The 26,605-nt window shown below is 35.1% G+C and overlaps 2 protein-coding genes across 2 annotated transcripts in view; both read right to left on the minus strand.

The window, feature by feature from the left end:
- LOC128172977 (receptor-type tyrosine-protein phosphatase epsilon-like) overlaps positions 1-25,246 on the minus strand; it is a 78,923-nt gene extending 53,677 nt beyond the window's left edge. The window contains exons 1-7 of the mRNA XM_052838721.1: positions 24,998-25,246; positions 21,299-21,439; positions 18,401-18,541; positions 18,148-18,288; positions 17,941-18,066; positions 17,687-17,795; positions 14,595-14,625 (exon numbers count right to left, since the gene is read on the minus strand). Of these exons, the coding sequence (XP_052694681.1) occupies positions 14,595-14,625; positions 17,687-17,795; positions 17,941-18,066; positions 18,148-18,232 (351 nt within the window). The 5' untranslated portion in view covers positions 18,233-18,288; positions 18,401-18,541; positions 21,299-21,439; positions 24,998-25,246. The remainder of the gene's footprint in view (positions 1-14,594; positions 14,626-17,686; positions 17,796-17,940; positions 18,067-18,147; positions 18,289-18,400; positions 18,542-21,298; positions 21,440-24,997) is intronic.
- LOC128173020 (uncharacterized) lies at positions 4,747-6,026 on the minus strand. Its single transcript, XM_052838774.1, has 2 exons — positions 5,683-6,026; positions 4,747-5,185 (listed from the first exon to the last, which is right to left on the minus strand). Exons 1-2 carry the CDS (start codon positions 6,024-6,026, stop codon positions 4,897-4,899), a joined length of 633 nt encoding a protein of 210 aa, XP_052694734.1. The 3' UTR covers positions 4,747-4,896.
- Positions 25,247-26,605: the final 1,359 nt, after the last annotated feature.

The raw sequence follows: 26,605 nt of genomic DNA on the forward strand, positions 1-26,605 counted from the left end.
AACTGATTCTTAGAACATCATACAAAGTTTTATAACATACATGTACATAAACATACGTGTGCAAGTACCAAGCTGGTACATGTACATGTATAATCTAACATAAACAAAGTCCAGATTTAATATTGCATATTCCTAAGTCGACAATATGGCAGATTTGGTTTATGTCGATGAATCATTATAGGAAGTTTTGTAAAACAGTTCACATATGGATTCCTATCAATGATAAGTTTTTGACAGCGAAATGTTCTGTTAGGGTCATACACGAGAATATCATTCTGCATTAGATCCTGTAAAACTTTTTGGACATCACTTTGATATGAAGGTAGATGATGGAAACCTTTCTTCTGACGTACACTTGCAATTTCATCGAAATGTTTAACAAAATTTACCAAGTGCGGATATTCCTTGGAATGAAGAATGATGCTCTCCTTTGTCTGATTTCCAGTGCATGCCACTTTACTGTCACGGTTAACCATTTCAAGGTATTCATCGAGTGCTATGTTGTTATTTTGTCCACCTTGAAGATTGACGAATCTGTTTGCAACAAGTCTTTGCCTAAGATCTTCAGGAAGTATCCCAGTACATGAAGTTAAGGCTGTCAGATGAATAGAGCCTATTAGGTATTTCACTTTGTTTGTCTTGTTGTAAAGAGGCAATTCGTATTTAGCTGACCTAACTGACCGCTCCCCATCCCCCATGTCGACTGCTGTGTCCAAGTTTTTAAATAATTAAAAGTTTAAATAACATGACAACATAATCTTGAAGCTCATCTCTGCTCTTCTTTTTGGTTTTGGGTTTCTTTGGAGGAATTTGAACATCATGCTTCTTTTGCTCATGTGCTTGAAGAGAACCCACGCAGTCATATGTTGCTTCGCAAAAGTGACATTTCAAACGTTCATTTTCAAGTGCACCAGACAACCAGTAGTTCTCCGAGTGTTGTGGATCATCTAACACTTCCCTCAATTCTTTACAAATGTCTTCTTCATTTTCAAAAAACCATGTCTGTAAGATTTCACTTGCCACCAAGTTCAACCATTCCACTTTATCCTTCTTTGATAGTTCCTGGAATCCCTCTGGAAATGGGATGTTCGAATCAGCTTCTGTCAGGTGGAAATGATGAAGGAGAAGCAACTGACAAATGGCATCAAATACAGTGTAGAAACGGAGCTTGTAAGGGCGATATGCGTTCTTCACTTCACCTTTCACACCTCTATGGTTCAACAGATTTCTGTAGAAATAAAGAGTCCCAGGATCTTGTCCACTCTCTGTGCTGAAAGTCAGCTTGGCTATTGCCTATAACATAATCATGATTAAATAATAATATAAAACTAGTCAACTTGATACATATACCATAAGGGATAAAGGGAAAACTCAAAAGATGTTAAGAAAGAGAAATGCTCTATAATAACTTTTTGAATCTTTTTCATTCGGCAAATAAGTCTCACAATTTATCTTGAAACAAAGACAAACAAAACGTTAAGAATTATTAAAAAAAATTTAGATAGGTACCTCTAAGAAATTCATCAGCCTATGAAAATCTTCTATTTTGGAAATAAACCCTTCTAATTTTTCTCTTGCTGTTACTGCATTCTTCATAGCTTTTTGAGCTGATTGAACTCTCTCGTCTGTTAATCTGTCCCCTAAAATATCAATGTTTTCTACAATCAGCACTTACCTTAAATTGAATATCAAAACTTTAAATAATATTCTGGCAAAAAAATAATTATTTTGGAATTTGGATAATTAAATTAACATCTACAAATATTACACATTTCTTATGTTATAAAATTAAAAGTATAGCCTAAAGACAAAATTATATTTACCTCCAAAAAACACAGGCTCAACAATGTTTCCATTCTTGTATGGTATGAAGTCATTGGAAAGTTTCTTCAAAAGAGCAATGAGTTCTTGGGTCTTGTTTTCATTACAGTCAAACAGTCCAAGAGGGTCCTGAAAATATAATTTAGAAACTATTCTTTAACCAGTCATTGTTCATTATTACCGTAATTGAAATGCTAGATATCTTATTGAATCTAACAGTCACGTTTATTGACAATAGTATATAATAAATGTGTAATAATTACTTGGAATGTTTTTAGCCCAGAGAAATGACTGTAAGGGTGATCCAAATGCTTTGGATAAATAGAGCTGTACACCCTTTGAAGTTGAGGATTGTGCTCAATAATGGAAGTTGCAAATATGAACACTAATTCTCTCATCAACTGTTTTTGCTCAGCAACAGACGGTATAAATTCACAGATTTGTTTGGCATCTCTTTCCTATATTCTGTGTGGAGATCCGATAAGGGTGGAACTCTATCTTGAACCGCAATGACGTTGAAGAGATGCAGTGACAGTGTTCCTCGTTCTGAAGTCCTGTAAGATGGCAAAATGTTCTTGTCCCAATTGTCCCCGACTAATTGATATTTCACGTTTCCACTATCAGCCCAGGAATCCCTCATTTCTTTCACTTTCAAATCTACTAGTTCCTTCCAAGTTTCTTATTTTCTATGAATGGTCTTCGGATGTACACAAAATCCAATATTTGACAGTCGTTCAATATCCTACAAAACAATACAAACATGCATCAAAATAATTCCATACCGTATTTTACAAGACTTACACCATTGGTCCCATATTGTAGAGCCCCCCCCCCCCCCCCCCCGAAGGCAGGTTGTACCAAGTTTGGTTGGTTGAGAAGTTAACATAAGGTAATAAGCAATAGGAAAGGGTTTTTTTTAGCCTTTGACTCTTGCAAGCAAAAATTCATTGCTTGTACCTGTATTTGTTTTGCTACTGAATTATGTACATAGGCAATATATAACATTGTTAATAATCATACCCTTTGAATACATCCACCATGAGTTAACAGAAAGGCAATCATGTACTGGAAAAGGGACATTTCCTGGTTTCTCCCATGCAATGCAATGGCAGCAGATACCATAACATGGATGACTGATTTGCTATCACTGGAGAGCTCCTGGTCACTTACTACAGCTGATAGTAAAGAAAGAATTGTAGGGCATCTTCTTTGGAGTTCTTCCTTCATTTGCTGCCACTTAAATTCAAAAAAATCTTTAAAGTCCTTACTCTGGAGAATGGATCCCGACCCCCTCTTACAAAGAGCAAGTGCCTCTTTCTTGATCATTTTCGCTGCCCCATTTGTAACCTCCTCAGGGTGAGATGAGCAAAGGTTGTTAACAATGGTCCTTTCAACATTGTCTCCTCCCACTATTGTTCGGCAAATGCTTCTGTGAACTTCCGAAGTAATCAGGGCTGTTTTCTTTCCACTTGGGTAATGCACATATACCTTTTATAAGAGTAAGTATATTAAAAAATTAGCTGATTTGCATGATAATCACATTGAAGGGCTAATATTTAAAATGTACTTTAAATAATTTGATATAAGCTTAACATGACTAGCAAAAAGACAGTTTTTCAGTATTCTCAGTAATCGTTCAATGGGTACACATAAATTCAATTCACACTCACTACACCTGATTTCACAATGCATATGCATAAAGTGCAATTTGTGTTTATGGTGCATTTTCATGTACAGTTGGTTATTACTTTTTTACACTGCCATGGTATATTTACTGTTCAACTTTTTATAATTTTATAGAAGACATTATTTTCAATGTAAATATATCCATACATGTAAGATAGGTAAGGCATTATAGGGCTAAATAAAAATATTGCATATAATGATAATGATAAATTTTCCATTTACAAGTCGTGCTTAGCTTCATTATAATTATTAAGTATTTCATTTATTTATACGAGTCTTACATGTACAGCAGTTATGAATAGAAATCCTTTCCTTCATAGTTATGCAAATATTTGTCAATATTTGACAAATTAAAGAACATCTTGAGGCATATTCTAGAGTGTTGATATCTGTCAACAAAATAAAGAACAAAATTAAGAACAAACTTATGACATACATAAGTAATATAGACAAACAAACAAATAAACAAAAAGGAAAGCAGTCAAACTTTTAACAATATGAATGGGATTACTTATCACTTCTTCTTTGATCTATTTTGTATATATTGCAAAAATTTCAATATATACTACCAGTAATCTATGAGTATGATCTACTATATTGTTTTCAAGTTTTCATTCAAATTAGAAGATGATCATTGATCCGTACTGAAAATAATGACAAAATAAAGCATAGCTGTGCCTACGAAACATGCAGAATGGAAAACATGATATATCACATTCATGTTCATATATAACAAATATTAATTACATTGGCGTCGGAACCGGGGGAGGGGGGGGGGGGGGAGTAGGCATAACCATAACCATAATCCTTTTTGTTTGCTTTTCAAGATTTCTGATGAGTCTATAAAGCCCCCCCCTTTCAATTTGCTTCCGACGCCACTGAATTCAGAGTTGAACTTGTCAGTATAATCAACTGACAATAAATTTTCATCAGAAAAAAAATTGACCAACATATAAGTTTAGTAAATATCTAAACCTAAACTTAATCATGAACACTATACCTCAACTTCTCCATTTTTATAAACAGTGTCATGTTTATCAGCTTTATTCTCCTAAAATTTATGACAAATACTCAATTCATTAAAATTCTGACACATGATTTGGTCTTCAATTAAAAAACACATTCACATTGGAAGGAAGTAGAAATATACCTATGCAATGCTGATTATCCCAAATTGATCATGTTTTAGTTACATAAAAATAACATATTCTAGATTTTTAAAAATTATTGATAGGACATTCTTATAAACTTTAATACTGACATTTGATCTGGATTTCATTTGAAATTTGATCTGGTTTAAAACAGAAAAAGACATCAGACAAAATGCAAAAACTGGACTTAAAAAGTTGATTTTTTTGGACCCATATCCAAATATAAACTAAAACAATATCACACATTCTTTACTAAATGACAAATGTGTACCTTTTTGCTAAAGTCACCCCCGAGAGAACGACGTGCTTTGCTTGTAATTACAGAGCTGGAGCTTGTATCCACCATCTGAGGAGCAGGCTGAATTGGAACAAGCTTGACAGGCGTTACCCGTCTAATGGGCACTAAGAGCAGATCATCTGTTTGATTGGTTCGGACCCTCTTTACCTGAACATTTTCCTTCAATGGACTCCTCATCTCTCTCTTTTCCATAAAAAATTTAGATGGGGAAGGCACGCAGACACTTAACCTACAACAATTGATGTTGTGAAGCTTAGGTGGTTTTATATTTTACTAATTAATTGAAAGTTAACAAACATTATACATGTATAAATAATTATATCAAATCATTACATGTGGATCAGGATGACCATAACTACATAGGATATTAGTTAAGCCCCTTTATTTTAAACGCCCTGCTTTACAAACTAATTTCTTAAAATAATAGCCAATAAAGACAATCATGTAATAATTAGGTGGATTAATTATGATGTTAACAAACATTAATTACAATGGGCTATTATTACACAATTAAACCCTGTTCAACATGACATTATTGCTTGTCAGTTATCTTTTACAAAAGGAACATATTTTCATGAGAGATTATCGTTGTAATCTGACTGAATCTGGCGATTTTTTTTTAAACATAACAGTGTTAAAATCAAAATAATTCTACTAAATTGCCGTTTTAAAAGGGACAGAATGATATCCATGATCAGCTAAATGTTATACAGTGGATTGACAAACCTTTGCATCGTAACTTGGACAGACGCCTTAAAAGAGTCTCGGAGCGTCGTTGCTTCCTTCTCAATTTTAAGGACCTTTTCAATGTTTCTGAAACACTTTTGGCACACACCGGTATCACGAGTGAATATGACGTCGTTTGTAATGTTACACACATCCTTCACGATTTTCAGTCGTTCTACGGAAAGGCGAAGCTTCTTGTCTAAATACTTTTTGATAGTGGTGTTGCCATCACTATCAACTAACTTCTGTATAAATGAAAAGCCGCATACAAGACAGAAATTCCCTAGCGGGTACACTTTTTTAGGGGTACTGCCAATGTCTTGTTTATTCGTGGGCGCCGCCATTTTTTTCTTTCGGAAGTAAATTTTAGGCTTTATCGTTCGGAGACCCTCGAGACTTATCAAATTGGCGTAGCCTCTAACGACTTTGCCAGCGTAGATTTCATTGGTTAATACAAAGTTCATTCTGACGTGACCCTGTACGGGATGTCTTCAGATCTTTGTGTAGCGACATCGAATTTGTCAGAGCGGATCAAAGATCTTATTTTAATCAGATTGATATATATATATACAACTGGTAATACCTGGTATAAACACACACTACTATAGTCTGTCCCAAGCTATTGTTTCCATCACAGTTTTGATGATTTTTAATAAAAATACACATACCTGTGAAAGAAATACAGTTGAAATTGATAAAAGGAAATGTATCCAAGATATCTTCATTGAACAATTATCATTTTCACTCATAAAAGTTCACAGGAACAAAAATAAATTTCTTACAGAAATTTATAATGAGAAATGTTTACATCTTTTCCCAATCGGAAGTACTCGGGATTCCTTGGGTGATTTTTCAACATAATCATTAGGGCTTATTAATGGCTGATGCAATGCAAAATCCCCGTACTGCCCGTAGACTTTCCAATTTGGGATGTGTATTGAAACCTGAAGCAGTAGAGGGGGCATTTCACAAGGGATAGTCTGGACATTTTTCATATAAATGGATGAACATAGTTTGAGAATAAAGGTATTCACGATTATCGAAATATCAAGCAAAAAGATGTGGAAGCAAAAACTCGGGACAGGGTATAATAAAGAGAAAGAAAGAGAGAGAGAGAGAGAGAAAGAGAGAGAGAGAGAGAGAGAGAGAGAGAGAGAGAGAGAGAGAGAGAGAGAGAGAGAGAGCAATCATGTCAAATTAAACTTACCAAGTGTAACTTTTGAATTGATATCAAAGGCACCTTTACTGTTTCTTTTTCCCGTGGAAACTGTGTAAATAAATCCACAAGTAGTGTTATCACATTTGATATATAGCAAGTTACCGAGCCCGTAACGCTTTTCACTTTCAATATTCGACAAATGCAGCCGATTTTTACAGTGTACACATACAAGCTGGTCAGAAAGGTGCTTAAGTTCCACAACCCTTCGACCTTCATTCCACTCAATACCGTCCACACTTTGAACACATACGTTTTCCAGTACATCGACATCGTCGAGATTGACAGATGTGTCGTCTGCCTGGGAATATGTCACCTAGTCGTTTGCATATGAATGTTCAATGTTAGTGGGGATGTTATCGTTGTCGTTCTTATGAACGCTATTGAATTGTTTTATGCGCGATGCTTTTTTATATTTACCTCTACTACAAAATTTCCCTTTGACTTTTAGCGGCAAATGTTGACAGTCCGCCATATTGATAACTGCATTTCCGGATTAAATAGACCGAGAAGTTCTTTTTTTAGAATTCACATGCATTGTCACGTGATCGCTATCTATAGCTGCCTTAAAACAAACAAATTTTCGCATAACAAGGGTCAAAGGTTTGTCAGGGCAATGTACAATAATGAAATTTAGGATATTAAAGACAAGGACTAAGAAGTAATGATAAAAACTAAACATACCAAATGCAAATGTTGCAAGTAACCCTGTTGCATATAGAAAACATTGACTTATATCCATTTTTTTGTTATCTAACATTCATTAAGTCCGATACTCCTCCAGGAAGTATAACACATAACATTTTCATACATTGATATGGTGTGCACGTCTTGTCTTTTTTAAAACCATGTTTGGGGATATACTGGTCTTATTATGTCCGTTTGTCCACATGTCCGTAAATTTGTCTGTCCTTTGGCTGTATACATATATTTGTCACCTTCTGAATTTCGACACTATATACCAGACTAATAAAAAACAGACTAATTGCAAAGTGTTGAAATATGATTAACATATATTTGCAGACGTTTGTTTGTTCCTCTTTCATTACCACTTATGTTTTATAAGTGTAGCCAGTGAAAGAATAAAGCAAAGCTTGGGTCACTATTCCAATATATATTTATTTTACAAAAAAAACATTTTTTTTTTACAAGTAGCACATAAAATATGCAAATGACAAGACAGTTCGACATAGACAAACATATTAAGCGATTAAATGGAACAGTTAAAATACAATTTAGTAAGAACTTTCTCACACTATTTCTTATTAAGACAAACAGTGCTTTAAATACAGTATATTGTTAAATTGTATGTATCGTTCTAACCTAGTCATGCCAGGCAAGACTGCCAGTCTTGTGTAAGATTTTGGCGGGGAGCGTATTTTTTAAAGTTCAAAACCGAACACAACTTGTGATTTAAGCAGTAAATTGTAGTTTATAAACCTGGGACGGTTAATTAGTAATAATTAGGACATGCAGCCATCAAATAAAATAAACAAGCATCGTTTTGTCTTCCTCTAGACGTGCGACTTCTTTTTTTTATCAGATAATAAAACATTTACCCTTGAAACCGTATAATCGTATAATATATAGTAGCACAATCGAACATCAACACTCCAATAAAATACAAAAAAGGAAGCATTCAGTACTGGGTAATATTAAAGAAATATGTGTTAGATTGTACAAAACTATGATTGAGGTCAAACGAAAGAAAACATGAATAAATAGGGACATAAATTAGCAATGTGTTCTTTATAAAACAGGAAACAAAAATTGATATAAACCTGATACAGTAAAATGTAGTGATAAATAGGACTTCTAGCTATATATGAAATAAAGTAAATTGGCATTGTTTTATCTACATGTGCAACCTTTTAAAGCAGGAACACTTGAAACCAATCTTTGTTAAACGTGTAATTTTCTGAATAGAGCTTTTAAAAACCAGTCACACACCAATAAAATAAAAAAGGAAGCATCCGGTATTGGTTTATCTTGAGGAAATACTTTGATTAATGTCAAATTTACGGGGGAAAACGAAATAATATAAAGACATAACTTATGAATGTGTTCTTCAAAAAACAGGTAATAGCAATTGATCTTCAAACAAAATGATATTTTTATATTCTTTTAAAAAATGGTATGGTACGCTGCATATACCCAAAAATTATAAATTGGCAGTAAAGGGAAATTCAAATCACTACCATGTTTTCATGGTATATGCTTTCGGGAGTTTTTTCGTGACTAGACCTAGTAGTTTCCAACAATTAAACCCAGCTAATAACAAAGGAGTAAATCAATAGTCGCTGGTTTTTACACATCTTGTTAAATTTGGAGACCCTTGTCAAAATATTCTGATAGGGAAATTATTTTAAATATTGTAATAAAGATTATATACACCCCTTAACAAAATAATGTGCTACTTCTACATCGACTTTATATTTCCTTCATAAGAGTTGCATATATTTTTAATGGAAAAGTCATAAAGATCATACACAAACCATATATCATATGAGTGATTTAATTTTACAGGAAATTCAAATATAAGATATACAAAGACAAATACCTGAATGTTGACAGATAAAACAGATTACTTTCGAAATGGGTGTGATGCGAATCCATATCATCCCTTCAGCTATATAATAAGTATATATGTATGTTCGTATTTTTTAAAGATGTATTGGTGTATTTCTCTCTTGATTTACCGTTTATAATATTGATTTTAAAAACTATATTAAACTTCAATCCAATCAACACTTTCTTACTGAACAAAAATTGTTTCGGAACATAATTAAATCAGATTTTGTTATCCCGAAGGCTTAATGACTTAGTATTTCCCATTTTCAACCCTTTCATGCAGTGTTAGAATACATCGTAGCGTCTCCTTTACTTATTTCAGTGTGGTGTTGTGATACGGAAGCTCGGTTTTAGGTAAATTTACTGCGAGTTCTTGGTAGGTTGAAGGTTCATTACTTGAAGCAGTTGCATCTTGGTAAATATCAGAAGACTTCCAACAATACAAAAAATTACAGGAAACAAATCTATTTGTTCTGTATTTTCCCCTAAAATGAATTCAAAAAAAATTACAAAAAAGGTTAATTGAGTTTGTAGCTTATTCAATGCAGTTTGTATATATGTACATTATTACTTATTGATCTTAAAATATTATTTTACCTGCATATTACACAGATGCAAGTAATTAGACCGACGTTTGCAGCAAGAGAGATTGATAGTCCAACAATCCAACTGATAGATGATGACGTGTATTGTCTAAGCGTTTGGATATCTGCCAAAACATATATAGAACGTCATCATGAACAAACCTTTGTGATATAAATGAACATTTTTCTTTCAAACAAGTCACTTTGAGATGGTTCACAGTTTCTTATTGTCATTTGTTCGTTTTGTCTACAGAAACAACCCCCCCCCCCCCCCCCACAAAATAATGAATTTCTTTATATTAACAAGAGAGTTTCCGAATTGCCAAATAAAGAAAATTTAAGCATGAACAAAATTCTACTATTAAAGTGTAACTTAAAATGTCTTGCTCTTGATGAAACGACATCCAACAAATTTGAACAAGTTTAATAAATCGAACCTTGCTGTAATAAAGTTGATTCAGTTTTTTATATACTGGTGTTTATATTTGTGTTCCTCTTTAATTTTGTTATGAATGGGTTACCGTATGTGAGTGACGAGTGTCGGGTGAGTGTGCTATTTTTAGATCGAGTATTAAAAGTGACCGGTTTGGGTGGAGTGGTCAGTAGAGGGTCCGGTAGGGTAACGACATCAGCCGGGTGCCACGTTTTGCAGCTCCTGATTTAAGATATGGTGAATATCTCCAGTTAGCTTAATACTGAGGAGAAACGGGTAGCCATTGAGTTGTGGATTTGTTAGGCGGGCACATGTTTTCCTAGCCGGTAAGGTTGTTTTGTTGTTATTTTGTACATTTCGCTGGTAATTTAGTTCTTTGTGTAATTGGTCGTATGTTTGTATGTTTATCGGGACTTTATTAGTCACAGTATGTTATTTTCAGTGCGTAAAGGTGTTTGATACAAGTTCCTGAAATACAGACTGGTGTGCTAGACGGGAATTCTTCTATGGAAGGTCATGTGGGCAACTGACGAATGTCGGGGACGCATTTTGTGCTGAGTGGGGCGTGGTTTTCTGTCCGGGCAGTGGTTGTAGACTGGAAGCGAGAGACCTGCGAGTCCGGGGCTTTCTGTTAGGATAGCGACTAGAGGGACAGGAACTTTGACGAGGGCAGGAGCGTGTCGAGTGCATAGTGACCTTGAGTTCATTTTCAGAGAGTTGCACATTATTAATCATACCCTGAGGTGCGGGTATGCCAGTGTAAGATGGTACCGACCCCTGAACACCAACCAGTAGGGGACTGCCAGATGTCTGTGACGGTAACCCACTAACACTTGCATAACCTGATGTGACTTGATTTGGTAACATTAAACCATGAGTACTTGGCGGCACGTTTCCGACCTGTGTCTTGGAGTATGTACCCATAGCCATAGACGCAACCTGTTCAGCTGGCATCAAACCATGTGCACCTGCCGGTAATATATAACCGCCCTGTGCCGCGAAATGAACACCAACCGATACATTTGTGTCAAATATTTCAGATTTTTACTGATCTGGTGTTTAAAAGCGACTGTTATTACAGGCTTATTTTCATATACACAATTTTGAGCTGAAATTTGAAGTAATTGTAAATTCACGGTATTTTGAATTATGGAACTTTAACATTTTTTTAGAAAATTTTTCAACAAGAGTTTTTTTGGTTGAAATAACTTCTAAACAACATTTTGTAGTTTACTTCCATTTTATATCTGATACAGTGTGATTTAATCTTGAATTCAGTTGTTAGTATCATATATTTGTTCATTTGTTTAATTGAATTATTATTCTTTATTTTGTTATGTTCGAATGAGAGTGGCGTGAAAGGGGGAGTGAGAATAATGATTTGTTTTGTTTATTAATTTTTTTTCAAATTAAACTTGTTTATTTTCTTTACAAAATCTTATTGTTCATTCAGCTGACAAAATCCAAAAAGAACTCATTACATATGGTGGCAGCGGTGGGATTTTGTCATTTAGGCTGAGTGATTTTGTTTTTGTTTTTTGTATTGAATTATTCATGTTTGTTTGAATTAAGAAATTCATATCCGTTGTGATTGAAACATTTTTTGATTTTTGAAGAAAAGTTCAATAATTGTTTAATTTCTTATTAAAGTTTATTGCAGCTCAGTCCCACCTGAAAGAGAACTCGGTCTGTGATAGTCTGTTGGTTTTGTGGTCTAGAGTTGTACGATGTCGTTACCTGGTTTGGTTAAGAAGGCTGAGGAGGAGGGTCAAGATTTGTCTACTTGTATGGAGATGTGGAAACATGCGTGTGCAGTTGAGCGGGAAGAACGACAGGCAAGACGAGAGAAAGAGAAAGATGAGTTAGAAATGCATAGAATAAAAATGGAGAATGACGAAAAAGAGAGAAAACGTCTGCATGATAAAGATCTTGAAGAGAAAAGGTTAGAGGTTAGAATGAAAGAGTTAGAACTACAAGAAAGAGCGATGAGAGAGCGGGAGACTAATCCAGTAGCAATGGTAGAGAGAGAGAAGCGAAACACGAGGTTAAGTTTTTCTTACCAAAATATGTTGAAGGTGAAGACATAGATGTTTTCTTAAGATCTTTTGAGCGTTTAGCAACTCTTCACAAGTGGCAGAAAGCAGAGTGGGCTCTCAGACTGATACCACAACTGACAGGTTAGGCGTTAGATACATATGCACGGTTAGGAGAAGTTGAAGGAAATGTCTACGATGTCATAAAGAACGCTATTCTGAAGCGGTACAATCTTACAGCTTGCACGTACAAAGATAAGTTTAGAGGGTGTAAGCAATTTTCCAGTGAAACTTTTAGGGAGTTTAGTAGTCGAGCTACCAATTATTTTGACCATTGGTGTCAGATGGAAAAGGTAAACAATAATCATGATAATCTGGTAGATGTTCTGATGCGTGAACAGCTTACAAATAGTCTTTCTAGAGATCTTCAGATATGGTTGAAAGAGAGACAACCTAAGTCTGTAGAGGAGATGATAGAATTGGCAGAGGCTTACCAGAACGCACATAAAGGTAACCAGGTTATGAACAAAGGACCTGTGCCGCAGAGAGAGGTAAGAAACCAAGGTAATGGTGTTAAAAGCAATAACAATCCTATGGTTGGTCAAAACAGGGAAGAGAAAAAATATTTTCAGTGTCGTAGAGTAGGTCACTTCATGAACAATTTCCTTTACGGAAACAGGTACCCAAGAATTCTAGTCCTGGCTTTAATGATAAAGGTCAACCAACTCAGGGATATACTGGTAAGGATAAAGCAGGTTTGATTCATTCTCCTACTATATCGAGAAAGGGAGTGGCAGTGGAGCTTCCGGTTATAGTAGATGAGAAGAAGTCTGTCATTGAGTCAGTTATTTGTCAGAATGGACTTAGAATCGAAACAGGTACAGTGAACGGTAAGAGTGCATCAGTACTCAGAGATACCGGGTGCACTGCGAGTTTAGTATCTGACAGATTTGTTAGTGATGATGACAAGACAGGGATGACAAGTGATGTTACCCTGGCAAACGGAAGTTCACAAAGATGTCCAGAGGTCTGGATACAGGTAGACACGCCTTATGTGAAAGGTAAGGTTGTTGCTTTGGTGATGAACTCTCCATTTCCTGATTTGATTGTTGGTAACTTTACTAGGGTAGATATTCCAGTGGAGAGATCGACAAGACCTGTTAAGCTGGATGATGAAATGTGTCAGGCAGTGGAAACTAGAGATTCAGCAAAAAAGGTATCACAAGATAAAGATGAAGGTATTGGGGATAGATCTGTGGTACACGACAGTCTCCAGAAATGAGTGGATAGAGGAACAAGGTAAGGATCCTAGTTTGAAACAATGTAGAAAAAAAGAAGTATCTTAAGGAACGGAGAATGGTAGAAGTTTTATCATAAAGGAAAACGGAATGATGTATAGAGTATTTACGACAGTTACTGACGAGGTTCTAAAGCAGGTAATTGTACCAAGTAAGTTCAGAAAGCAAATAATGTCGTTGGGTCATGATATCCCTTTAGCAGGTCACATGGGGATTAAGAAGACGAGGGAAAGAATTCTAAGGAATTTCTTTTGGCCAGGTATATTTGAGGATACAAAAAAATACTGTCAATCTTGCCCAAAATGTCAGAAAGGAACGTCCAAGTCGAGGGTAAGTAAGGTACCTCTTGTTAAAATTCCTTCAGTTGATTATCCATTCCAGCGTGTGGCGATCGACATGGTTGGACCTTTGCCAAGAACGAAACGAGGTAATCAGTACATTTTAGTGATGTGTGATTACGCCACTAAGTATCCTGAAGCAATACCCATCAGAAGTCAAGATGCAGAAGTTAAAGCGGAAGCTATGATGGAAGTTTTTACGAGACTTGGTGTTCCCAAAGAGATACTATCTGACCAAGGTACAAACTTTATGTCTTCATTAATTACAGAGTTTTGTAAATTGTTAAGCATCCGTAAACTTAACACAACCCCGTACCATCCACAAGCCAACGGTCTCGTTGAAAGGTTCAATGGAACGCTCAAGAGAATGCTTCAGATTTATGCTCAAAACGAACCAGGTAAGTGGGACAAATTGTTACCTTATTTGTTGTTCGCATACAGAGAGGTTCCCCAAGAGACAACTGGATTTTCTCCTTTTGAACTACTTTACGGAAGGTATGTGAGAGGTCCTCTAGCAATACTTAGAGAGAGTTTGGAGGAAGATGAGGCGGATAGTCAATTACAGCCATCAGTACTGAGTTATATTCTTGAAACCAGGGAAAAGCTGGCAAAGATGGCGGACATTGTGTCAGAAAATGAAGAAGTAAGTAAAATTGAACAGAAAAGATACTACGATCGGAAAGCAAGGCATCGATCTTTTGAAGTTGGTGACAAGGTACTGGTTTTATTACCTACAAGTACAAAGAAGTTACTAGCTCAATGGAAGGGATCATTGTCTGTTACAGAGAAAGTAAGTCCAGTCGATTATAGGGTTCAGTATGATAATGGTGTCAGAAAAGTGTACCACATCAACATGTTGAAACGGTGGATAGAGAGGGATGATGAAAACGTTGTAAGTGATGAGAAAGAAATGACTGCGGTCTGTCACGCAGACTCTTCAGATGATGATGATGAGTGGATCGGGAATCCGCTTTTGCATGTTAGAGATACGGTTAACAATGTAACAATTTCTCAAAGGCTGACGCAGAAACAAAAAGGTGAGTTACAAAATTGCTTGGATCAATTTAGTTCTGTTTTGTCCAATGTTCCAGGTCAAACTAGTCTGTTGAAACATCGTGTTGTAACTACAAGTGAAATACCAGTTTTTCAGAAACCTTATCAGATACCACATGCATTGAGGGATGAGGTCAAAAGAGAGTTTTCAGTAATGTTGGAGGCAGGTATAGTAGAGCAGTCAATAAGTCCATATGCCTCACCTGTGGTAATCATTCCCAAGAAAGACCAATATATTAGGTTTTGTGTAGATTACCGTAGACTAAACCCTGTAACTCAATTTGATCCAGAACCTAATGCGCAGATAGAGGAAATCATTGACAGATTGGGAGAAGCTAAGTATCTTAGTAAGTTAGATCTCACTAAAGGATACTGGCAAGTTTTACTGGACAATGACGCAAAGAAAAAGAGTGCGTTCAACACACCATTTGGCCATTATCAGTTTACTGTGATGCCATTTGGTGTGATGAATTCAGCAGCTACTTTCAACAGATTGGTAAGAAAGATCTTAATGGGTCATGAAGAGTATTCAGATGCTGTTATTGATGACATTATCATTTTCAGTAAAGACTGGAACAGTCATGTGGGTCATGTAAAAGCAGTTCTTGCATCCATTCAGAACGCAGGTCTTACAGCAAATGCAAAGAAATGTGAGTTTGCGGCTAGAGAATTGGAATTTCTATGTCATTTAGTCGGAAATGGTCAGGTAAAACCAACATCAGACAAAGTACAGGCTATTTTGAATATCCCTGTTCCCACGAGGAAAAAGGAGGTAAGATCATTTCTGGGCTCTATAAATTTCTACAGAAAGTTTATAGAAAATTTTTCTGAAAAGTCAGCTAGTTTGTCAGATCTCACTAGAAAGTCTAGCCCGAACAAGGTTGTGTGGACAGATGGACATGATAGATCATTTAGACAATTGAAGTCAGACTTAGTTAGTGCCCCGGTTCTGTGGAATCCGGATTTTGCATTAACATTTACGTTACAGACAGACGCAAGTGACAGAGGTCTGGGGGCGTTATTATTGCAGGAAAAATTGATGAGTATCATCCGTTAGTTTATCTCAGTAAAAAGCTCCTACCTAGAGATCAGAACTTCGCTACGGTTGAGAAAGAGTGCAATGCAATTGTGTGGGCGGTGCAGCGTCTGCAAAAGTATCTGTATGGGAGAGAATTTATCATAGAGACAGACCATCGTGCGTTACAGTGGCTTAAGACAATGAAATCACAAAATCCAAGATTCTTACGATGGAGTTTGGTATTGCAGGAATATAGGTTTACTGTTAAGCATATCCCTGGGGCTAACAACAAGATGGCAGATCTCTTGTCGCGGTCGACATAAGTCTTGTCAACTTTATCTGTTATTTATTTACACTGGACATTGGTAAATAAATGGGGGCGTATGTAATAAAGATGATTCAGTTTTGTATATACTGGTGTTTATATTTGTGTTCCAGTTTAATTTTGTTATGAATGAGTTACCGTATGTGAGTGACGAGTGTCGGGTGAGTGTGCTATTTTTAGATCGAGTATTTAAAGTGACCGGTTTGGGTGTAGTGGTCAGTAGAGGGTCCGGTAACGACATCAGCCGGGTGCCACGTTTTACAGCTCCTGATTTAAGATATGGTGAATATCTCCAGTTAGCTTAATACTGAGGAGAAACGAGTAGCCATTGAATTGTGGATTTGTTAGGCGGGCACATGTTTTACTAGCCGGTAAGGTTGTTTTGTTGTTATTTTGTACATTTCGCTGGTAATTTAGTTCTTAGTGTAATTGGTCGTATGTTTGTATGTTTATCGGGACTTTATTAGTCACAGTATGTTATTTTCAGTGCGTAAGGGTGTTTGATACAAGTTCCTGAAATACAGACTGGTGTGCTAGACGGGAATTCTTCTATGGAAGGTCAGTGGGCAACTGACGAATGTCGGGGACGCATTCTGTGCTGAGTGGGGCGTGGTTTTCTGTCCGGGCAGAGGTTGTAGACTGGAAGCGAGAGACCTGCGAGTCCGGGGCTTTCTGTTAGGATAGCGACTAGAGGGACAGGAACTTTGACGAGGGCAAGAGCGTGTCGAGTGCATAGTGACCTTGAGTTCATTTTCAGAGAGAGGTGTTAAGTGTTTAAAAGCGACTGTTATTACAGGCTAATTTTCATATACACAATTTTGAGCTGAAATTTGAAGTAATTGTAAATTCACGGTATTTTGAATTATTGAACTTTAACATTTTTTTAGAAAATTTTTCAACAAGAGTTTTATTGGTTGAAATAGCTTCTAAACAACATTTTGTAGTTTACTTCCATTTTATATCTGATACAGTGTGATTTAATCTTGAATTCAGTTGTTAGTATCAGATATGTAAGTATGTATCAACACATGGCCCAATCAATTTATTAGAATGTATATTGATTCATTTGTTAATGTTTTGTAGTCTTCGAAAATTTATTTAATGTTTACCTTTATCGCACCGTTCATCGTAAAACCCGTCTATACAACCAGTTAGACAACTTCCGTTAAACCTGTCACAATTCTTATCGTAACAGTGTTGACTGCACGGATAATGACAGTTCTCTCCATATGATTGGAAACATTCTATAATATTAAACCCTCAGAATCCTCACTGTACTTCACATTTGCATTAGAATATTATAATATGAAAAGAAGTTCAACTCAACAAGATAAAATTTCGAAACATATTGAGAAAAAAGAAAAAAAGAGTAAATATGAGTAAATATACCTGTGGTACATCTGTACCCTGTATAACCAGCGGAACAACTACAATGTCCGTCTGTGTGTCGACATGTCTTACAATGTGGTGAACAGACGGAGGAACAGCTTTTACCAAAGTAGCCTTGTTTGCACGCTTAAAAGAAATATTTTCGTAAATATAGGTTTTACATATTTTTGTTCCAAAATTGAATAAAAAAATCTATCCTTTTCTTACAGTTGTTACAGTACTTTCCAATGTATCCATCTTGACAGCCAGCTAAACAGACTCCATCAACGTGAGAACATACTCTATTGTTCATACAATACCCATTGCAGAGTTGTCTGCACCCATTACCATAGTATTCAGGTCTGCATACTGTGTTGAATATACAAAAAATAATTGCTTTTGGATATTTATTTAATAAGAGTTTCTATTTAAATGATCATTTCGCGTTTTCTTAACATTGAATTGATTTTACAATATTTACTTTCGCTACAGAAAACATTAGTATATCCCGGGTTACATCCCCTGTCACAGTGTCCAGTCTGTTTGTTACAAGGGGAGTTATTCAAACAGTGACCACTACAGTTGTTGACACAGTCGTAACCAAAAGTACCGTTATCACATTCTGAAAAATATCAAACTACAAACTATAATATTATGTATAACCTCTTTTGTGCTTGCCTCATTATAAACGTAAACTAGCGATACTAAAACAATACCAAATTGTCTTTACTAAATCGTAAATCCAAATATGCATTGTTTACTTGTTTAGAAATGATAAGCTATTCTTGGTTTATATTAAATAGAGTTTTCTCCAAATGTCGCTCCTCTAAAGTTGCTCATGTACGAACATAAGTTCAAAACTTAAAATGATATATGATTAGAATTTTTTCTGTTTTGTGTAATTTGTTGTTGATTTGTAAAAGTGTACATAGTCACAGAATGAACACATGCTTTTAGATCAACTAAATGTCGAGTTAATGATTTGGCCATGGAATGGTGACCGAACGACAGAGCTCTACCATTCAGTCACATTTTTGGGAGTTGATTTTAATCAACTCTCCTATGCAGTTACTCTGACAAACCGAAAGTGAAACAGTGTTTGGACCAAAGCATAAATCGTCGCCGCTGAAAAGAATTAGTTCTTGAGAATAATTGAAAAATCCGAAATAATGTATGCTGAAGCATTGATTTTCAAGGAAACATATTCATAAATACCTTTAAAATAGTAAGATTTTAAACGGTACGAACAATTTAGATATTTTTGTAGTTGTATGTATTCGTACACCAGAGTATAATATAGTCTCGTTCAACTGGACGCTCGGATGTCTCCGTAAATCTCCGACAAGCAGAGAGTGTCTCTTGCTTGTCGGAGATTAACGGCGACAGCCGAGCGTTTGGTTGAAAGAGACGAGAGTTCAATATTGCTTGGATCTATAAATTTTCCAGAAATACTTCTATCACTGATACATAGTTTGATTGAATTTATTTTATCTTTACATATTACTAAACATGATTCGTATGGGGTTTTATCAACATTTGTGTGTCGAAAAAGTCCGAAAACTCATATTATAAAAATGTGCGTAATTCAAATACAGATTAGAAACTACCTGTACTTGTCATGCAATAAATAACCATCGATAAAATCAACTCTCGTCAGTTCTTCGGTACTTTGATTGTAACTTTACAGCCACCTTTTTAATTATCCAAATGGCAGATGTTCATCCTGTGACTGGTTTTGAACTGTTTATAAAGTGTCATAGATTTTTTTTAAACATGATGCAGTTTTTTAAAACTTGATTATAACTTAATACACATCAGCAGCATACTCAATACCAATATCGTCAATTAAAGCGAGCGCAGCTCGCCGGCGCGCAGCGCCGGCGCGAAGCGAGCTCTACCGGCAAGGCGTGTGCGAATAGAAAATTCGGACTATTTGCACATTCATTCAACGGATTTTTTTTGGCGTCAGTAAATCGGACCAGTAATGCCTTGTTTTAATCGTCCCAGTAGTTCCCTGTAATTATGGTTTCCCATTTCACACTCTCACGAGAACAAGATAAAAGACTATGTACATGCATTGTAAATATACTGCCGACACAACGCAAATTCCATTACTTTTAAGACTAACGGAGTTATCGTCCTTTCGAGTGACGTCACAATGGATTTTTTGCACATTGATCCGACAGAATTTTTCGAAGTCAGTAAATTTCGACCCACAATGCAATTCCTCAATGTCGGCCGATCTCACTAGATTGGATACCATCTCGCGAGAATCAAAGTAAAACTTTTGAGAAACAGATAAATTGTGTAATTTCCAGAACATCATGCTTTTTAAGTAAACAATCAATATTTTTCGCGTAATTTTTTCTAGTGTGTTTTCAATGAGACAGACTACACTTGACCGACGTGAACTTTGACGTCACAATAAGGGGAAACAACTCTAAGTAGTTATTGTAAATCTGCTGAAATATAAATACCAAAATCTTCTCAAAATCTTGCAGAGCTAACGAATCGAGACATTTCTTCAGAGATAGGAAACAGCTGTAACTTGCTCTCATTTGGATGAATGCTCACATTTATTTTATTCACTGTATTTATGGTATTTCCAGGAACGTTTTTTTAAATGGGGCGTGGCAACATCATTCAAAAAATCTTCACAAGCAAAAAGAAAAATAAAAATTCTCAAAATCAGGAAAATTCTTATCTGGGTGAGGAATAGGGAGTGCGTGGTATGCCTTTAGCTCTTTAGCTGCTCAAAAGTGTCTTTATTTTCACTACTATTTACGGTATTACATGCTACCGGGGGATCCATTTTCCTTATGTGATCAACAAATTTTTTTATACGTAAATTTGATTTCTTTTTAAACGGGGGAGGGGGGATTCCGTGATAAGTCAATTTTTATTTGTTTAAGAAAAATGTCTGCTGCAAGAAAAGAGGAAATATTATGTTAAAACATTATGTTAAAATCTTTATTATTCAACAACATTTTATCTGAGATAAATTCTATACTGGCGTGCGACCAGTATATAAACAGTCTGATCAAAATCAGATTTTTGATCCGCTCCGACAAATTCTGATGTCGCTTCACTTTGTTCAGCGACTATCAGAATATCGGAGCGTTATTAAGATCTGATTTTAATCAGATTGGTATATAAATAAATAAAAAATCTTATGAATTATGAATAATAAAAATTTACTGGAAAATTGGTATATTTATTTTATTTTGCATTCTTCATTTACGTATACTTTACGTCACTACTTTTATTTTTATTGATTTATCATAATTCATTTTTGATCACCTGCTGCGCTCGCCCCAACGGTCGCACCGTAAAACATATCATACATGTTTATATAGAAGAAAGGAACGGTTCATAATACCTTTGTTACAGAGAGAACCTTCCCACCCAACGGCACATCCTCTGTCACACTGACCAGTTACGTGATTACAGGTAGTGCTACTTGCACAGTGTCCACTGCATATACCTTTACATTCAACTCCGTATCTTCCTACGGCACATTCTTTAAAAACAAATGCTATTTTACAAATACATACATATCAGTTGGCGATTAATTAAGGTACATGTAAGTTAATGGACATTGTCTATAGGCTAAGTGTTCTATTTCTATATATCCAACTTAAGTGGAAGAATTTAAGGTAAAACAAATATCATTTACACAGCTTAAGGTGGCTCTATACACCAATTTTTGATGACGCAGTACGCAAAAAAGTAATCTGGAAGCACGCAATTCCGGTACTGGCTGATTTAAACTGAGGCGAATTGTATGGGGACCGCTCTTTTGAACAATTTGTTAAATGAATAGATTTAATTTGATAATTGGAAAATCCATTACTTACAAGTAATGTGGTATGTGACACCTTCATGTCGTGTGGTATTATTTATCGAAATAAACAATAAAATCAAGTATAATATTTTGAATCGTTTCTTTCCCATCATTGATATGTTACACCGTAGCGCAATGGGTTAGTGGGTTTTCTACAAACCTGTATGTTATGAGTTCGATTCCCGCTCAGAACAATAATTTTTATTACTTTGCAAAATTTTCTAAAACGTATTTTTGGGTGAATACGGTGAAAGAAAATTCTAAACCGGTGAAAATATTTCAATTATAATATACTTTAAGTTTGCATTAAAGCGAATATATTCACTTGTACAGGCCCATAATGAAATATGTATGCATTTATAATTCCAACATTATATTTATATAATTTTCTTCAACTCAGAAATGAAAAAGACCCCAAGGTGTTTGGGCCTTGGGACTTAGGAACGATAACCCTTACCTGAGGAACTTTCATACCAAAAAATATTTAAAATATTTTTTGTGTTTATTTGCATTGATTTTCATTCAGTTTTTTATGTCACATTTATTAAAATACACTTTCTTTTAACATTAAGCAACTTTTTCGGATGATTTGTCAACAGAGTAAGAATATATGAAAATTTATGTTTTGGGGATATACTAAAAAAAATTGCAATAATAACATTTTTGAATGTTAAGGAGTGTTATATTGTTTTTTATGTGTCCGAAGGAAATATCCATCATATGACAAAAAAAATTCTCTCAATTTCTTAATAGCTGTCTTTTTAAAAAATATTTTACAAAAACACGAAAAAACATTAAAAATTCTTTTAAAATACCTACAGTATCCCTATCATTATTTTAATATTTGATAAGTATATGTTTTGTGGTCTCCTATTGAAAATTGGAATAAACTGTGGGTGTATAGAGCCACCTTAAACAGAGAATATTGCTAGCAACGAGTTTTGAATTAACCCCGACATGAAGGTTTAGTATGTACAATACATATGAAAACTCCATTACCTTTTATTTCATTGGTGGAATATTAAATTGACTTCACGGTCAACTAATATAACGATATTTGGTTGTCAGTAAGATCTTACTTCTAGTGCAAAATTTTCCGGTCCAACCAGCCCCACATCGTTGGCAGGTTCCGTTTACTATATGACACATCTTGTCTTGACAATTCGCAGGACATGATATGTTACATTGATTCCCATACACGCCATGCCTAATGCAACCTTTAGTGAAAAAATATAGCAACAGGAAAATGAATGACATATACTTTTAACATGCTGAAGATGCAAATAACCCAAAAAGAGAAGGATTTTCTTCTTTATTTAGCTCATATCAACCGATTCTTTAAGGAGCATTCTACAGATACATTTTACTAGATAGTATAACTAAGTATTATATACTTATAATAGTAATTGTTGTCGTCAATAAAAGCTCATTGGGTTTTTTCTCTTGATCGATAATTCGACGAACATAAACATTATGTTTTTTTCTAATTAAATCCTTCTTATGTATAATACGAAATCAATGTCCTCTGTATGAAATTTTGCAATTTGTACCAGAACTACTAAAATGTTGGTACAGATAAATTGCAATTTAATCAATATATAAGCATTGTAATACCACTCCTCTATACATTATACAAACTCTGACAACATTAAATACTGGGTCATTTCACAACGACCTTTATAATAATCAATGAAACCGCTGTCAAAATCTTGGCTGTCGAAATTACTCATGTAATAGACAAACCTAGTCCAAAATGCATCTCTCGATTTCGAAGTTTGTGTTTTTGTTGATTGCTTGATTCAAGGAGGACTATACTACACATGGTTAAGAAAAAAAAAACTACTTAGAATGAATAGAAGAGTATACTTTAAAATTGTAAGCTATCAAAATATTCTGAGACAAGTTTATTGGAGCTTAAATATGTTGGCTAACATACTTACACTTATTCATAATTGCCCTGAAATGACTTGTACATGAATATGTCGTTGTTAGATCGTGTATAGCGTATTGGACATGAACAGTTTTAGAATTCTAATTTTCATTGGATTATGGTAAATAGTGTAACGTACCGAGCTACTTGTACTGCCAGGGGAAGGGTTTGTGCCTGGTCTTTTCCAGGGTTTTGGGTGTACACTAACAAAGTCTTATACTATAATGATGTTCTATTGATTGTCAAAAATGATTGGTATAACCTAACCTTACTTAGGTTAATAATCAACAAGTAATTTCAGGGAATCTAGAATATTTACAAACAAAACAAGGGTATAATAAATATATATAATTGACACTGTGTGTGATGTACTGGTGCTGCCTTGTTCAGGTCGGACAGTACACACCCACAGTGACAATCCACTGAGGTCAACCACTCAGGTAAAATGACTGACCGTCCTCAGATTACCGCATATACTGTAGGTTGCCTTATTCAGGACGGACAGTATATGTGGTAGCCCTTCAACCACTGTGCACACTGTAAGCTGCCTTATTTAGGACGGACAGTGGACACAACGGCCTGGACGACAGTCTGATCAGCCACTAGAGAAAGGAACCATGGCTAGCCTCTCCGAGGAAAGCCTACTGTGAAAGACTGACAAGCCAAAATGACTGCAATGCCTACAGTACCAAGAGGACAACCTCTCTATGGCCTATCAAAAACACTTAACACCGTTACGAACGGGCAAGCTCTGTATTGACACAATACCTTTTATTAAACTTCACAAAGTAACCTCCTCTCTCTCTCTGCGGCTGATTTCCAACTAAGCAGCCGACAGCTGATTCACTGTCGTATTTATACCCTTGTATCACGTGACATAAACAAAGGAACTAAAAGAAAAACCGGTCCGGGCCGAACCTAAAATATCCGGAATTATTACAAATAGCACATTGTGTATTTGCAGTCATTTTTGTCATTATCAAATCAATACTTACACATTTAGGTTTGACAAATATTTAAGATGTTTTTTTCATAAATGTAATGAAAAATAAAGCAGCTGTATTTAATTACATCTATCTCGATGAATGTCGTTTGCTTGAAGTGAAGTATTTAAACACATGACAGAAGGCCCAAAATATGTTATTTGATGTTTGTATAATTATATATAACGGCAAATGAAATGTTTAGTACGTTTCATTAACATTTTGGACTTGCATGTTATACAGTGTTTATGCTAAAAAAATAAATTGTTTCTTATTTTATCAATTATTCGTATACTTGTTCGATACACATAAATTTGTTACCTGTTACAGATACCTCGCAAAGCTCTGTATAGTCACTGTAAATTACATAATCTTTGGGATATGACACTCCATTTAATCGTTCATTGTAATAGATGACATAACGTCCGTACTCTGCACATATTGTTGTAAAGTTTAAGGGCGGTAATTGTGGTCCGTCCTTGTAACACAATGTGGAACTTTGTATATCTCCAGTTTTTGATACATACAGAGAGAATCCTGCAAACCTTCCTTGTTGTCGCGTCTCTAGATCGGAACAGAATGAATTTTTGAAAATTGTAATTCGTACAGTGTATACAGAATCAATCTAAGTTAGAAATGAATGTTAAAAACAAGTAGCTATGTTGAAATGTTCAACGATCTATGAACTTGGCGATTGCAATCATTTAAACATAAACATTTTCTACAAGTCCATTATATTTCTGTGCAAATGTAGCATTGTTGAAGGATTCAGGATTTGCAGCGTTATACTGCATAGGTGCACAAAGCTTAAGATATGATTTCAAAGACAATTGTAATCACCGTAATCATTGTAGTTTTTAAACAGCACGCTGATGCTATAAATATTTCGAATACCACCAAGGTCCACTTTCCACCACACTGTCTTGTCAGGATTGGTGACTCCTATTGGTTGTGTCCTCATACATGTTGCTGTTTTGCCATCAACTGCGCTGTTTGCACTGTAGCCTGTGCCCAGAGATGTGTGTGACTGAGTTGCCTCTTTGTTACGCGATAGGTCATCTTTACGAGATACAAAAAAAATTTACCAACGGTAACCATGGCTTTAAGCAAATTGTTTTAGTTTAAAACATGCAAAATCCTTTTGTATCGAAACAGCGGCTGAGTGAAATTTATTAATAGTTGCTTAAAAGCTGTTTCCTATCTGTTTGTTTAACAAAAAGTTATAAATTTGTCTCTCTCTCTCTTTCCTCTCTCTCTCTTTCTCTCTCTCTCTTTCTCTCTCTCTCTCTCTCTCTCTCTCTCTCTCTCTATATATATATATATATATATATATATATATATATATATATAAATAAAAGAGAAATAGATGTCATCAACATATATTTGTAAAGTGATGCATATTTTAAAAAAAATATTTAGATGTTACCGTTATCGATCTACCTGTTTCAATACATACCGTAGGCTAAAGTCATTCCGATTATGTATAAAAGAAACACGTATTTAACCTGGTCTATCATTTCCTAAATATTAGAAAAACAACATTGCGTATTTTTTTAATAACAAGGAAGTATAAATAATGTCAAGAAGATCTTCACTATAGTAGTTTTAATAAATTCAGTATATGGCAATAAGATAAACTAAACTAAGTAAAAAAAATGTCATTGAATTTGGAACATTACTGTGGTAGATTATATAAGTATTGTGTATTTATCCTGCAAAAAATAGTTCCAGTCACTAAAATATGTCATTAAAATGGGTGTAAGCTTTTCACCTTTTCAATGAGTTTTGTCCGAAATCAAAAAAATATGGGTATGGGTACTTAACAAACAGTATCGATAGGTCCCACGTCCATGTATGTGTTGTCACAATAAAGAGTCATCACCTTTAATACTCACTGCAACTCTCACCATACGGCATTTTTTATTTAAT

Source organism: Crassostrea angulata, chromosome 2 (assembly GCF_025612915.1).
Source record: "Crassostrea angulata isolate pt1a10 chromosome 2, ASM2561291v2, whole genome shotgun sequence".
NCBI lineage: Eukaryota > Metazoa > Mollusca > Bivalvia > Ostreida > Ostreidae > Magallana > Magallana angulata.